Source organism: Heterodontus francisci, chromosome 14, assembly GCF_036365525.1.
Source record: "Heterodontus francisci isolate sHetFra1 chromosome 14, sHetFra1.hap1, whole genome shotgun sequence".
Taxonomy (NCBI): Eukaryota; Metazoa; Chordata; class Chondrichthyes; order Heterodontiformes; family Heterodontidae; genus Heterodontus; species Heterodontus francisci.
The window spans coordinates 53,080,354-53,097,066 of record NC_090384.1 but is presented as its reverse complement, the minus strand read 5'-3'; the positions used below and the strand labels follow the sequence as shown (position 1 = coordinate 53,097,066).

The 16,713-nt window shown below is 41.1% G+C and overlaps 1 protein-coding gene across 2 annotated transcripts in view; it reads left to right on the top strand.

Annotated features, from left to right (window-relative positions):
• Positions 1–4,705: 4,705 nt before the first annotated feature.
• LOC137377303 (uncharacterized) overlaps positions 4,706–16,713 on the top strand; it is a 35,039-nt gene continuing 23,031 nt past the window's right edge. The window contains exons 1-2 of one of the 2 annotated variants that reach the window (XM_068046863.1): positions 4,706–4,792; positions 13,546–13,645. In XM_068046863.1, coding sequence (XP_067902964.1) covers positions 13,558–13,645 — 88 coding nt within the window. In that variant the 5' untranslated portion in view covers positions 4,706–4,792; positions 13,546–13,557. Of the gene's footprint in view, positions 4,793–5,822; positions 5,877–13,545; positions 13,646–16,713 lie in introns of those variants that run through there. The other variant, XM_068046864.1, reaches the window with a different exon arrangement.

Sequence of the window (16,713 nt, the reverse complement as noted above, 5' to 3'; positions counted from 1 at the left end):
GTGGCCGGCACTCCAGCGCCTTCAGATCCCTGCCCGGGGAAAAGAGGTGCCACACTGATGGGGAGGGGGGGCAGAGGTAAGTTTATCAGTGCCGGGGTGGGGGCGAAACGGGGTCAAATTAATGTCATGGGTGTAGGGGATGGTAGGAAGGGTTGGAGTTGAAAGTTTGTGCAGTTGTGGGAGAGGGGGGGCAGTGGGGGGTGGGTGGAAGGTCAGATTGTAAAGGTAAATGTTTTGGCAGGGGAAAAGGTCAAATATTAATTTAATTGTTATGGGGGGGGGGGGGGTGGGAGAGGGACAAAAGAAATGTATTTATTTCTTTATATTCACTTCACATTTAAATATTTAAATCTCCCAGTGGGGCTGACAGCCCTTTAAAAATTGGCGCGGTTGGACAGCCCGCCCCCTCCACATGATTGGGTGTGGCTGCCCTGGCTATTTAAATGAGCCGCTGCACAGCAGATTGCGGCAGCTCTGCAATATGTGGCCCACACGGGCGGGCCGCTGCTTTTTCGCCCGCCGCAGAAATTGGTGGCAGGCACATAAAATTCACCCCTTGGAGAAAGTGCTGCAGATGGTTTTCTTTCCGGGGTTTCTGTCTGCAGTAATGATAGACTTAAACAGAAACAAGAAATGCTGGAATCACTCAGCAGGTCTGGCGGCATTTGTGGAAAGAGAAGCAGAGTTAACGTTTCGGGTCAGTGACCCTTCTTCGGAACTGACAAATATTAGAAAAGTCACAGATTATAAACAAGTGAGGTTGGGGTGGGGCAAGAGATAACAAAGGAGAAGGTGCAGATTGGACCAGGCCACATAGCTGACCAAAAGGTCACGGAGCAAAGGCAAACAATATGTTAATGGTGTGTTGAAAGACAAAGCATTAGTACAGATTAGGTGTGAATACACTGAATATTGAACAGCAACAAGTGCAAACCTGAAGAAAAACAACCTGAAAAAAACACAAATGATAGACTTAGATGTTTTGCAGCCAGCAGGCAGGGTTTGAACTTGCAAGGTTGCCTGGAGAGAGAGGGAGACCCCACTTGGGTCATTCACTGGTCAAACTCAGGTGCTTGTCTGTTGTAGAGAGAAGGAACTACAAGTTTTCACACAGATGGAGAAACTGTCACATGATTGTCCAGTGTATTCTCTCTTTAATTTAGTTAGATCAGGACTAAGAATTCCCACTCTCTCTGAGTCCCAAGAATTCCCAATCTCTCAGGGTCCCATTGTTCCAGGATTACCCTTTGAGTGGTTCGTCTCCACCAGTGTTAATGTTCCAAAGTTGCCTTTAATGTCTTGTTAATGAAGGCAAGGCAGGGAGCTCATTCAAAATTCGCAAGCCATTTTTCTGGTGGGAGATTTACCAAACCTACGTCTCCACCTCAATACATTGGTATGTAGAGTATTTAGATGCAAATTGTGGTGGCCATTTTAGGTGCTAGCAGTGACCTTTTATCTGTTCTCTGTCTCTTGCTTTCTTTTTAAAGTTTAATTCAGGTTTCCAACCGATGGATTAAAAAAATAATTTGGCATAGCATGTGTTCATGACAACATAAAACCTATACTTAATACAAATGACAAAATAGTTACAGTAGACAGTGAAAGTCATAAAAATGAAATACTAAAAACAAGCCGCTACTCAAGTTATTTATTTTATTACCTAGGCATGTATTATAAACCCCTCAAGAGCACAGCCTTGAAATTGAATGTGACATTAGGATACAAGCATTTAAGGTACTCACATGAAACTTTTTTGTTTGTGATTTTAACAGAGATGATAAACCACTTATTTTAAAGTTTCTATTAATGTAGCAGACAGATGAACCTCACACGAATGCACATGCCATGTTAACATTGTACAGGATAATTTTAAGTCTGTTTAAATGCATGTAATTGGAAAATAAGCTAAATTTATGAAATTGATCATTTATAAATGTTCTCTGCTTTTAATAATACATTTATAAAGCTAACATGTAGATAGCAAAAGCATGTGAAATGTAATTTTGATTCTAAAAGTTTGAGTTTCCTTTTTATTAACTAGGTCTTTGACACATGCAAAATACCATGCTAAACTTAACAGTTTTGAAACCAAACTGCTGAAAAATCCACATTGTTTGTTTCTAAAAGCTTGATTTTGAATACACATTCTGTCCTCGGTGGCAGGGCACAGCAATTTACCTGAGCCCTGACAATTTATGGGCAGATTGTCAAGAGCCTAGGTACAGGGATCCCCAGTTGTGCCCCCAAATTGTTACAGGGATTTAACCAGCTAAAATCAAGCTGCTTACAACACGTTGCACTTATAGGCTTCCCATCCTTGTCCAGCTAGGACCACGTCACCTGCAAGGGGACATTATCTTACAGGACTCTGTGGGAGAATGCAAGATTCTATAAATATGTCTACCCCTCCAGGTCCTTTCAACAAGCCAAGCTGGCTAGTTAATCATCAGTGCCCTACAATATTGTGTCTCAACAGCAACAGAAATGTGCATTTATATAGCATCTTTAACATAGTAAAATGTCCTGAGTCATTTCACAAGATTGTTTCAAACAAAATTTGACACCGAGCCACATAGGCAATGTTAGGGCATATGTCCAAAAGCTTGATCAAAGAGATAGGTTTTAAGAATCACCTTAAAGGAGGAAAAAGAGAAAGACAGGACGAAAGATTTAGTGGGGTGGTGGGGGGTGGGGTGGAATTCCAGAGCTTAAGGCCTCAACAGCTAAAGGCACAGCCACTAATGGTGTAGCAAGTAAAATCGGGGATGTGCAAGATGCCAGAATTGGAGGAGCACAGTGATCTTGAAGGTTTGTAGGGCTGGCAAAGTTATAGAGATAGGAAAAAGTGAGGCTATGGAGGGATATGTAAACAAGGATGAGAATTTTTAAATTGATGTGTTGTCGGAGCAGGAACCAATGTACACCAGAGAGCATGGGATAATGCGTGAATGGGACTTGGTGTGAGTTGGGATAGGAGCAGCTCTGCGAGAGAGACAGCGAGAGAGACTGCGAGGGAGACAGTGAGACAGACTGCTAGAGAGACTGCGAGAGAGACTGCGAAAGAGACATTGAGAGAGACTGCGAGAGAGACAGTGAGGGAGACAGCGAGAGAGACAGCGAGGGAGACAGCGAGAGAGACTGCGAGGGAGACAGCGAGAGAGTCTGAAAGAGAGACAGCGAGGGAGACAGCGAGAGAGACTGCGAGGGAGACAGCGAGAGAGACTGCGAGAGAGACTGCGAGGGTATTTAAGTGGTCATTGGATAGACATATGGATGAAAATGGAATAGTGTAGGTCAGATGGTTTCACAGGTCGGCGCAACATCGAGGGCTGAAGGGCCTGTACTGCGCTGTAATGTTCTATGTTCTATGAGCAGCAGTGTTTTAGATGATTTCTAGGTGGAAGCCTGCCAGGAGTGCAGGGTTTCAGCAGCAGATGAGCTGAGATAGGAGTGAAGATGGCAATGTTATGGAGGTGGAATTAAGCAGTCTTGGTGATGGACAGGATATGGAGCCGGAATCTCAGCCAAGATTTCAAATGCTCTGGTTCAGCCTTAGATAAGTGGCATGGGAGAGCAATGGAGTCACTGGCGAGGGAATGGCATTTGTGGTGGAGACCAAAGACAATGGTTTTGGTCTTCTTAATAGTTAATTTCTGCTCATCCAGTACTGGATGTTAGACAAGCAGACTGTCAAATCAGAATCAGTGAAGGAATCGATAGAGGTGGTTGTGAGATTGAGCTGGATGTCATCACCATACATGTTGGATCTAACATTATGGTTTTGGATGATGTCATTGAGGGGAAGCATGTAGATGAGAAATAGGAGGGGTCCAAGGATAGATTCTTTGGGGACACCAGAAAATAAAGGTGTGGGAGTAAGAAGAGAAGCCTTTGCATGTGATTTTCTGGCTATGACTGGAGAGGAATAGGAGTAGGGGAGGGCAGTCCACCTAGCTGGATAACGGAGGAGAGGTGTTGGAGGAGGATGGTGTGGTCAACCGTGTCAAAGGCTGTAGACAGGTCGAGAGGAATGAGGAGGGATAGCTTACCACGGTCACAATCACATGCAATGTCATTTATAAATTTTATAAGGGTACTGAGGCAGAGGTGGAAACCGAATTGGAAGGGCTCAAATGCAGGAAAGTTAGGTGCATGTTTGGGAGACAGCAACACATTCAAGGACTTTGGCAGGAAAGGGAGATTGCAGAGTCTTGGGCATTAGCTTCCTGAGTCTATCATGGCGGATCAACCAAGTTCCAATTTCCCATCAACGTTGTGTCATCTTGAATCCAACTTGACCATACAAAGATCCTATTTACTTTCGCTGCAGGGAAGACAGAAGCTGCCTCTTGATGCGGCCCACATGCGTTTGGACAACAGAAATGAATATTAATTGCAAGGGTTTGCAAGATTTCTGTTTTCTGACGTGTCTTTCAGTGATGTTGAGTTTTTTTGGGTGGGAGTGGGTGGTGAGTCGGCGTTTGAGGATTACCCCAATTTGGTCCTTAATGATTGGCTTTGGCAGCCAGCCTGCTGAGAATCTCCTAATTCGGTTCTCTCAGGATTTCGTCAATTACGTGTTGAAATTACCTTGAAAACTGTATCCAGGATACACCGAACTCCCAGGGAAAGCCAGCCAATGACAGCCCAATTGTATAACCTCGGTAGATTATGAGCCGGAGTTTTCAATGAGAGGCGGTCGGCAGCCTCTCAGAAGGGGCAGATGGAAGAGAATGGTGACACTGATGGATGGCTAACTGTATTTTAACAAACTCCAGATCTCTACCAAGTGAGGCTAACTGTAAAGTCTGTTAACGCGACGCTTATCTGCAGCCGATATATGATCATGTTATGGAATTGATTTTAACTCAGGTTAACCAATTACAGTATTTTCTGATGAAGGGTCACTGACCTGAAACGTTGGCTCTCCCGGACCTGCTGAGTATTTCCAGCATTTCTTTTTATTACAGTATTTTCTCAAGTGTTTAACTGGAAGATGCAAGGTAGGATGGTGCATTTTTTCAATGTAATGCGTTTCATTATTGGAATGCGTTTGATACCGGATTATTGTCTGTGCTGTTGGACCTGCAGATTGCATTCGTTAAGGATCCAGGCCCATTTAAAATAATCAATCTTTCCCTTCTGCAAATAAATCTAATCTACGGCGCTGTGAATGACTGCATGTACAGTAGCTGAGCACAGAGGGCGATCCCCGGATCGGGAAATTCAGGAAATGTCAGTAATAGGCGGAATGACTAAAGGGCGAATAATAGGGGACGCTCAGGATATATTGTAAATCACTGTTTAACCCTATAATACATTGTTTTGCACATATGCATTGTATAATGATTCATTATGTAACATTTAAGGTTTAATACTGTTGCAGTTCTGGACGTTTATTTAATTTGATTGTATACGTACGATTCCTGCAGTGACTAGACTTCAAAAGTAATTAGCTGATGTAAGGCGCTTTAGACGTCCCAAGATCCTAAAAGGCATTGTTAAATGCAAATTCTTTCTTAGAATATCCAGCATTAGAAAATGGCATTAGATCCACTTGATAGAGCGGACAGAAAATTCAAGGCTATTTTAAAATTTACAATCGGCACCCAAGGCGGGCATTTCTAACTGGGCAACAGCTTCAAAGATAAAGGGCCTGATCTAACAGAATAGGCATCTGTGGAGAAGTGGGTGCAGAATTGAACGGCTGTTAAATGAAGGTAGGACTGCGATTGTATCACAGGCGACACGGCGCCCACAAACACTGCAAAGCACCGGGATTCGCGACCCCCACTGATCGAGCTCGCCCATTGCAGCAGGAAAAGCATAACACTGGCGGAGATGATGCAGAAAACCTCAGAAACTGCTGCAAGGTAACTCCCAGAATGGTGTGGCGGTGCAGGCGGGCGAGCACGGAGCCAGTTGGTCACTATTGATAATTTGGCGGGGAGAGAGGGAAACAGATTTCCTCTGTTTGCTATTTGTAACGACATCAGGAAAGCGCTGTAAACGAATGGGGGCTTGTGATTTCGCTCGAATCTTCAAATTAAATCTTACATCAATAATTATGATGGACATTATTGAGTTTGCTTCCAGCAGCAACTGGGTATTTTGTAAATGTGAATGAACCTTGGTGATGACATAAACATTCTGGTCAACACACTGGAGATGAGTGTGGCCCGGACTTTGCAGTCCGTGCACCGTGGACGTGGCGCTTCTTACTCTTGAAGCGTTTGGTGGCTCTGCCGCCAGTGAGTTGTCTGTAGCCAAGTGATAGATGAGGCTGTTTTTAATGTGATTTGATGTCAGTGTATGCGAGCAGTATACATATAAGTGTAATTTTCCTTTGGTAGTCTCCTGCAAAGTATTTTTATTTCAACTGGGTGCAAGTTAATAATATGCTGCCAGATGTCCTGTTGCATGGTAAATTCCCAAAGGATACACTGTCCAGCAGAGCTATCTGGCCTCAAAAAGAAATGTTGAGGTGCTCCTCAGAGACAGTGGTGCGGTTTTTGCTTCGTTCAAATTTCCCAGGATATTTGTGTGAACTTTCTGAGTATGCAAGTTTCCATGAAGGTGTCTTTCAGTGAACCCAGCAGCACAGTGTGATATCAAATCCTATTTTTTTGCTGGAGGAGCAACCGGAGCCCAGGAAGTTTGAAGGCACGGGAAGCATATCTTCAGGACCCATTGCAACCCAGTGGAGCATAAGTACTGCTGTTAATCCACCTAACTAGACCTTAGCAAGGACCATTGTATAAGAAGGTTGCTCTGCAACAAGAATGTGATCACTGACACATGCCAACTCCAAGAAACACATACAGAATAACACCCAAATGGCATTCTCAGTGGAAGTGAAAGTGGTCTATAGTGGTCTAGTAGACTCATACACCACTGAATCCTTCTTGTCATTAGAAAAAGACATGATTCATAACAGTCATTATAAAGTCACCACTGTATAATAGAGGTAGCTGATACCTTCTGTTGCCACACATCTGCACACATCAAGTTTTATATGGACATGCAGACCAGCTGGAGAAGCAATTGTAAACCATTTGGGTATAAGACACTATTGGTCACACTCGTGTTACTGTTAATGACACCAATGACAGTGTTGTCCTTGTTAACTGGCTTCTCCCTTAACGTCCAATTGCATAAGCTCACTATTACAAAGACCACCGACTTCCACATACATAATATTATCAACCTCCACTCCTGCTTCAGCCTAGCTGCTGCTGAAACCCTCGCCCATGCCTTTGTCATCTCCATCAGTGGCTCGCCCACTCAATTTTCACTCTGGGTTTCATCAGTAACACTGGTCTGCTTTATGCTTCCTTCCCCTAAACAACACACAGTTGAGGAAAAAGTGTAGATGAGACAATTAGAAAAGAAAGTCAAAACCAGAAGATGAAAACAGGAATGAAAAGGGAGAAAACAAGTGAAGGAGAAAGAAGTGAAAGAGGCAGAAGTGTAAGCAGAATTATTGGAAAAAAGAAATAGAACAGAAGTGGGGGAGAGGTAAGAGAGAAAAACTAGAAATGGAGATGGTAGAGAAGGGAAGAGAGAAATGGAAAGAAACAGAATTGGGATAGTACTGAAAAGGCTACCTAATGTCTAAAGTTGGACTTCTGAGGGGCAATAATACTTTTGTGTGCACTCACAGTGGAGTATGAATAGTGTTTTGGGATGCTTTTCTATGTAAAAGGCAAGACAGAAATGCAAGATGTGGCTGTGTGTAAACTTGTAGCTGAATTGTGTGCCATCTGCACTGCCAATCTGAAAGCAATCAAGCACATTTACACAAGAAGTTTGGTTCAAGATTTTTGGAAGGTAGAATTATTTTATGAAAAGCTTATTTTTCTATTAAGTTCAATTTAGGAGCATTTGATGTTAGTGAATTAACAACTGGTGGAATTTAAAGGGGAAATTAATTTCCAAAATTTTACGACTCTATACAAAGCTCTGAAAGACTCAACTCCGTTCAGAGCTTTACAGCCTCTTTCTCCTTTCCCTTACCCTAACTACCACTTGCCTCGCTTTGTCAGTCCCTGATCGCCTTTTACCTTGCTTGCCTCTTCCCTTGTTTTCCCCTCTCCAGTCTCCACCTTTCCACTCTTCTCTCGACCGTGTTTCTCCTCTTTTGCTCCTTCCCTCTGCTGTCCCCCTCTCCCTGTTAAACACAAGCAATAACTGAAAAGTAGACCATAATGTAGGCTAATGACCAAGCCCATCGCTTTAAAGAGACTTAAAAGTTTAAATTTGTTTTTTATTACATATGATTTCAGGAACTTTAGTAGTATTTTCAGGATTGCATTCTATAATTTGGATTATTTTGGGGAAAACTTTACATCGAAAATGTGACTCAGTTAATTACAGTGAGAGCACATTGGAACATGCAAGATTCTGATTGGGTGAGGCTCAAGTGAATCAATATTCAAAGTGGAATTTAAGAATGAAGATTACTTCACTCAAAATCTTTAAGAAATTCAGTGGGCAATAAAATACTGAGAAGGATGGAGAGTTTAGGTCAAATCAAAATAATTATGAAAGATGTAACATTGGTGGAAGAATTGTCTGCTAAAGAAACATGGAAAAGTGGGCAGAGGCACTGAAAAAGATAAAGTAGGACAGAGTCTCTCCCAAAATTACTCTGTACCATAATAGCACCTTAAAAGAGTCCAAACTCTAAATTGGCTTCAGTTCTATATTTGAACTTGCAATTTCAGCCAGCAAGTATAGTAATTTAATTGTAAGGTTTCTTTGCCAATCTGTTGGAAGGGACAATAATGATGCTTATATCATTTTATATCATTATAATCATGTTGTTAATATTGTAGCTAATTAAAAGAAGAGTATTTTTAGGTTTATTTGCATTGAAATTATTCAAACTAGCAGGGGCTTAAGAACTTTTTAAAAATTATGCATTATTTCTTTCGTATGACTCAGAAGCAAAAGAGGGGGCTAATAAAATGAATACTACTAATTCAGGAAGATCCTATGAATATCACGTACACTGTGACAGCCAATCCCAAAAAGACAATAAATCAACCAACGCCATGGGCACAGATTGCTGGCTATCACATGGGTTGACTAATGCTCGACGTCCAAAATGCCGAACTGCTTTCCTTGCCCCGGATACTGACAGACCTATACTGCTTCCCTCGCTGCACCTGCTGTAAAAGAAATGGGGGAGATACCGGAGATAATAAAGTCACTGTTCAGACTAGAGGTTGCAATGGCCAGGAAAAAGGCACAACACTATTTCCAAGATTTGTGTTGAGTATGGTTGGAACAGTGTAGGTGGCCAAAGTAATGAAGGGAAGAAAGAAAATGGGAGGCCACTGGGAAATGAGGACAGAACGGAAGTGTTTGACAAAGTGGTACTTTAATCTGCATTTTCTCTCCTCAGTGTAGAGGAGAATACACCATAATCAGCAATAATGATATGCTAGGTTGAACCAAGTATTCTGTTTGGAGACTGATCACCAGTGGTGACCCACAGGGATTGGTGTTGGGGAGGATTGCTCTTTACTATTGTTATTAATGACCTAGGTGTAGATGTTGGAGGCGTGATCTGCAAATTTACAGATGAGTGTGAACCTTAAGATTGTAGATGATGCTCAACAGTTTCAGGCAGATATTGATGTGTTGGGAAATTGGGCTCATGACTGACAAATGATGTTTAATTTGGAAAAGTGCAGCGATATGCATATAGAGTCATAGAGTTACTTATGGCACAGAAAGAGGCTGTTTGGCCCAGTGAGTCCATGCCAGCTCTCTGAAGAGCAATCCAATCAGTCCCATTCCCTTACTCTATCCCCGTAACCCAGCAAATTTATTTCCTATAAGTGTTTATCCAATTTCCTTTTGAAATCATTGATTTTATCCCTCGTAGGCAATGAGTTCCAGGTCATTATCATCTGCTGCGTAAAAACGTTTTCCTTACATCCCCTCATCTCTTACCCAAAACCTTAAATCTGTGTCACCTCATCCTTTTATCACCAGCTAATGGGAACAGTTTTTCGTTGTCTACCTTATCCAAACCTGTTATAATCTTGTGCACATCTATCAAATCTCCCTGCAATCTCCTTTGTGCCAAGGAGAACAGCCCCAGCTTCTCCTTGTAGCTAAAGTCAGTCATCCTGGAACTGTTCTGGTAAACCTCCTCTGCACCCTCTTAAAGGATCCTTACATCCTTCCTAAATTGTGGTGACTAGAACTGGACGTAATACTCTAATTGTGGCCTAACCAGAACTTTATAAAGGTTCAGCTTAACTTTCTTGCTTTCGTACTCAATACCTCTATTTATGAAGGCCAAGATCCTATATACTTTGCTGACCACTCTTTCAATATGTCTTGTCACCTTCAAAGGTCTAGGCACACGTATCCCCAAGTCTCTCTGTCCCTGCATACTCTTTAGAACTGTGCTATTAAGTCGCTATGACCTTTCTCCATCCCTTTTGCCAAAATGCATCACTCACACTCCTGGGTATTAAATTAAATTTGCCACTTATCTGCCCATTCTGCTGGTCTATCTAGGTCCAGTTGCCGTCAATTTGTATGATCCTTAGTATTTGTCACTCCTCCAAGTTTGGTATCATTGGCAAATTTTGAAATGTTACTTTATATTCCAATATCCAATTAATTTATATATATCAAAAAAGCAATTGTCTTAGCACTGACCCTTGTGGAACACCACTGTCTAACAATCTCCATTCTGAAAAATAACCATTTACCATAACATCAGAGCATGACGGGCCCCCTATTTTACTTTTATTTTTAGTTATTTTTTCTTTTTTACATTTTTTACAATTTTTTTTGTATGTTTATTTCATTTCATCTTAGTTTGTTCAGTTTGCTTACCCACTTTTTTTTTCATGTTTGTACTTGCCTGCTGTTCAATCTTCAGTCCGTTAACACCGTATCTGTACTAATGCTTTGTCTTTCAACACACCATTAACATATTGTTTGTCTTTGCTCCATGACCTTTTGGTTAGCTATGTGGCCTTGTCCAATCTACACCTTCTCCTTTGTTATCTCTTGCCCCACCCCCGCCTCACTTGCTTATAACCTTTGACATTTCTAATATTTGCCAGTTCCGAAGAAGGGTCACTGACCCGAAACGTTAACTCTGCTTCTCTTTCCACAGATGCTGCCAGACCTGCTGAGTATTTCCAGCATTTCTTATTTTTATTTCAGATTTCCAGCATCTGCAGTATTTTGCTTTTAATTTACCATAATGTTGACTGGTGATTTATGTATTACCTAGGTAAGGAGCTGTTTATTTTCAGTTCTGCTTCTGTTTAAAGTTCTTAACTGGAACTCCTTAATCTGGCTTTTTCAATAGAGTTTTTTTCCCTCATGTTATAGGCTGTGTTCTGATTTCCAAAGTATTGTGAAGTAAACTGACTATATTATATGCCTATAATTTGCTACTCCATCATGATAATTGCTTGTGCTTGCCTTGTGCTGAATTTAACTAAACAAACAAATTTTGGTCAGAGAAGATGATCATGTAATTATGGCTGCAATTTTTTGAGTATCTATACAGTGCCCACGTTGTGGTATATGCTAACACATTTCTTTTTATTTGCTGAATACACCATTTTGGACCGAGTAGCTTAAGGTTTCACTAAACAATTGGATGTTTCCCCTCTTCACCTGACACAGAGCAGTTCACAAACCCTTGTTTGATGCATCTTTGTGTGCAAAAACAACCTCCAGTGTGGAATCTGGACGAGCTATCGCTGGGTCTACTCAGACACACTCTCGCATTAGTGACCAGATCATTTGATGTGGCTTCACTATAACGCAGCATAAATTTCTGATAATAGATGTCCATCCCAGTGAATACCCATATCTTGGTTACATTGGGTTTCCAGGTTCTAGAACAAGACAGTCACACTGCAGATACAGTTTTTTGGCTTCAACCAGATCTGCACATCTGTATCGTAGACTATCTTCAACTAAAAATAGTAATCTCACCTATATGGACCACAGGAAATATCTGGTTTCTGTAACGACAGAGTCCACCAGCTGCTGCAATGTAGCATAGAGCCCTGAAGGTTTGAAAAATCTGGTAATACAGCTGGGTCTCAGCTCCTTAAAGTTCCCTCTGTGAGAAGCAAAGGATTTTTATCATTAATTCATTTGAACTTCATGAGAACTTCAGTTATTTCATTCAATTTTCTGTAGTCTATACAGAATAGCATGATCTTATCTTTCTCAGAAAGTTACTGTAGATGTTAGTGTGCTGTGGTTGGCCTACACGGTCTTCTCAGCTCCTCGCATTATGGTCACATCAGCTTTTCTGTTGAGGTTTTGCGTGCTCAAGAACATTCTGCTGAAATGCTTAAACCATCCCTCATCCTGCAGCACATATTTGATAACGGTCCGGATTTTGCAGTCATAATGACAGCAAAATTGTCAGTGTTCGCGGGTTGTTACTCTTCTGAAAATGACAGCAACTTTTGGAGCCCACGCATGCGCAAATAAACGCAGAAATCAAGAAGTTGCTTTCAGTAATTCTCCACTTCTCCACAGGGCATGCCATTGAAGACTCCTAAGCAATTAGAAATGAACTGGCGAGAACGTGCCCTTTTATATATACTTATGAACATACGAATTAGGAGCAGGAGGAGGCCACTCGGCCCCTCAAGACTGCCCTGCCATTCAACAAGATAATGGCTGATCCACATTCCCGCCTACCTCCAATACCCCTTGCTTACCAAGAATGTATCTACCTTAAAAATATTCAAAGACTCTGCTTCTACTGCCTTTTGAGGAAGAGAGTTCCAAAGACTCACGACCCTCTGAGAGAAAAAAATTATCCTCATCTCTGTCTTAAACATGCGACCTTATTTTTAAATAGTGACCGCTAGTTCTAGATCCTCCCACAACAGGAAACATCCTTTCTACGTTCACCCTGTCATGACCCCTCAGCACCTTGTATGTTTGAATCAAGTCGCCTCTTTCTCTTGCTATGTTATTAGTGTCACTGTAAAAACCCTTGAAAAAGTTACACCTTTTTGGATGAGGTGTAACTGGGACCTGAGTATATATTTTTAACTGAGAGTCAACTCCAATATCGAGAAGTGTACTACACCATTGTCAACATGTACCACTTCCTGAGTTACTCTTGACAGGCTTTGGCATACCCTGTCATCAGGCTCACCAATAATGGGCAAGCTTGCCCAATTTACCAATTTTTTGATAATGATCACATGCTCTGCAATATTATGCCACATCCTAGAAATGTCATTCCAATAAAAATGTTCATGATTTATGCCCTAGCAACTATCACTTAGAATAATGTGTGGCACTTTAAGGAAATTCTTATCTGCCTTTTCTTTTGGTCAGTCTGGTATCTGATAAACAGAAAAGGCCATCGCTTTACTTAAGCTTCTCCAAATCTGTTCTGCTTGAGTGTCAGAGAAAAAAATGGTGTTTGGGAAGTGCCAGTGTCGTAGCCCTGGCATGTCCTGCACATCCTTGTGAGTATCCCATCAATCCCTCATATTTATTCTCCTTGTGAAATTTCAGGAGGTCTAAAAAATGGAACTAGTGGAGAAATGGCACAAAGATTTGCTCGTTCTCAAGCTTCTGGACAAAAAGTTGAACTCAAAGAAAAATGGGACCACAGGTAGGGATGATGGACAGTGGTCTGTAAAACAACAATTTTTAAATGTGTAGAAGTACACTTGTCAGAAGAATTTTAATTAAAAAAAAATAAATATGTAATAAATCTATATATAAATCAAATCACAGGGACTAAATGTACATTGTTTAAATTTGATTTTTAAATTATTTTTAACTCCTCCAAATTTCTCCCTTTTTTTCCATGAAGGTGCTGACTCTTGCTGGGGTGATGGGGTGGGTGGCAGGGAAGGTGGCGGAGAGGATATCCAGAACTTCTCCTTAGCTTGGAAGCAACAAGACAAATTGCAATGCCTGTAGTGCCATGATGAAATCAGTAGAGGAAGGAATGAGCAGAAAACCTTCTTGATCTGAATGGCTCAATACTACACCAGATGGTGCATTTACCCATCGAATATGATGGTAGCCAGGAGAAGAGAGAATTAAACTTGAATAAGCACTGACTATATAAATAGATGGTGTTGCTCCAGAGCTTGCTGGTTTGTTACTGATAATGAGGTTAGCAGTGAAGTGATTACACAATCCTGTCCAGACCACAGTGAACCAGAGGGAATCTGTATGAGTTACAGGATGAAAAATCCAACTCAGGACTTTTATGGCACCTTCGCATTAAAATCGACATCTTGGTAATATTTTAATTTTTCTTTTCATTTTTCAGTCTATTCCCTGCCACACATTATACTCACAAGGGAGGGGCTGGCTACTGATGAGCGCACACATCTACAATCGGGCTACTGTGTAGCTGTTTGTTGGAGGACAGTGGCAGGTGTGAGAGAAGCATGGGACTTAAAAAGAAGATTCCCTCAATGATCTAGAGGCTAAAAGTGTCATCAGCACAAAGCCAAAGACACCAGACAGTGCTAGATTATATTCCTTGTTTGTGCATTGTTAGCTATGTTTCAACTGAGTAGGATGCTACAGTCGACCTCAAGTGACTGAGCAAAGTACGGGCAAAAATATAATTCCCAGGGTTTCTGCTCTGGTCATTGCTGGGAAGTGTGCAAGAGGATGCCTTTCATAGCTGGAACCCATAGGACTGTGTCTTAGCAAAAGCCATCCTTAGAGAGCAAGGAAGAAAATTAGAAGATCAAAATAACCCCTTTGGAGCCGCTTTGACTTTAGTCGGCAACTGTCGGAATTAGAGATCTATGGAATAGTAGCATGAAGGCAAAAGCTTTGCCATTTTATAAGATGGTCAAATAAAAGAGTTACACTAAACTGATGACTGATGCAGATTCTGAAACGTCTTATTGAAATATTACTGTTGCAGCACTGTCTAGTGATGCTGTAAGAACATTAATCGCCAAAGTTGGAAGGCCCTGTGTTAGCTACATTCTGAAATATATAATTTTGAATAACAGGTTTTATGTGATATTTGCTGCGGTAACGCTTTGACATACAAATCAAATATACCTCACAAGGGTAGGATATGAGTTTAACGGTGATTCCTCATATGGTAAGATCCTTTACCATAGAAAAATATAATGGTCTGCATTTTGCGGTCAGTGGTGAAGGAATGGCACTCACTGCTGATCCCACGCAGAGCACAGACTTCCTCTATTTTGATGCCACTTTGAATTTGGCACCGTCTACAGGGAATTTGTAGTGTCCAGCAAAAGAGCAGTCTCATCGGCCAATTAGATTGAAGAACTCTCACAGATGGCAAAGCGGGAAGTAAAAATCAGTGAATATAAATCACATTTAAATCATTGTACAGAATGTGAAATAAAAAGTGGGGCATTCACATGGGGCTAAGGCAGAAATATGAATATCAAGACACAAACTTTAATTTATAAAATCTGCAATTTTTTAATGTTCTTCTGGGAGAATGAGACTCCATACTTGTAAAATTAGCTTTTCAGGGCCAGAAGTGTTGTTCAACAGTAATTATGGCTTAGTGCATGGTTAAAAACTCAGTTACTTTGATTGAACAAGGCTTAACTTTTTCATTGCTCCTTACAGCTGGAATAGTGTGTAATTGTTTAAGTTCACAACAAATAAGTGATTTCTAATTGACTCCAACTGCAAAAATTACAACAGTTCACCCTGTGGATGGGCAGGGTATCACCGAGAACAACTTTTGGATGTCTGTGTTTAACTGCACATTTGCAGATACTGTAAATTACTGTCAGTTTTACACAGTAATAATAGCAAGCGTTGACAGCCTCATCATTAATACTATCACAAATTTTGGGCCAATAAATATTTACAATAAAGAGTGCTAAGAATTCCAGTTATTTTTGAATAGTGGATGACAGTTTCATGATAATTGCTTCATGCAATAGAATGATATAATAGCATTTCATTCATTGCTTGTGCCTAGAATGACTACCTTTTAGCAGACTACATCAGCATTTCTGTAACAAAATCTACCCTAAATTACTCCTTTGCTATCATATATTGACAAGCTACCTTTACGATATATTATTGGTGTTACAGTATGTAAGCGGTGAAATGGGTATACTGCATTGTTAAAATGGGAAATATCCACAGTTCAAAAACCTTTCAGTTATCTGCCCATGCATTGCTATGCTATAAATAAATGTAATTCAGAAGAACACATTTTCTAGGCTTACTTTTGTTGGGCAAGAATTCATCTTCTTCCAGTAACTTTTATTCCTTTTGCCTGCCTGTCCTTTATCAGCAGTGATCAGGAGATGTGAGTGAAAGCCCAGACAATATTTTGTTTCAAGCCCAGCCCTTTGCCTTCAGGACACACTGCTGTCTTCTGCTGGTGCCTCCCTGCTCAACACATCACAGATCAGAGAGAAGCAGAACTCAAAACTGCTTTATCCGCCTCTGTACCACTGGATATTAGCCCAGTGGCCTGAGTGGCATACCATAATCATAATATCGTATTCACCACCAGTACAGCAGTTTGTTCTTACCCACAATAGCCTCATTGTGGGTAGCCTGTGCTTCACTCTCAGCACTTATTCTTGGTAGCAAAGTTACAGAGTTACACAGAATGCACAGCAACAAAGCAGCAATGCCTTCCCTCCTCCCACTATCTCCCAATGGTGAAACTAAAGCCGGATTACTTTCACAGTACAA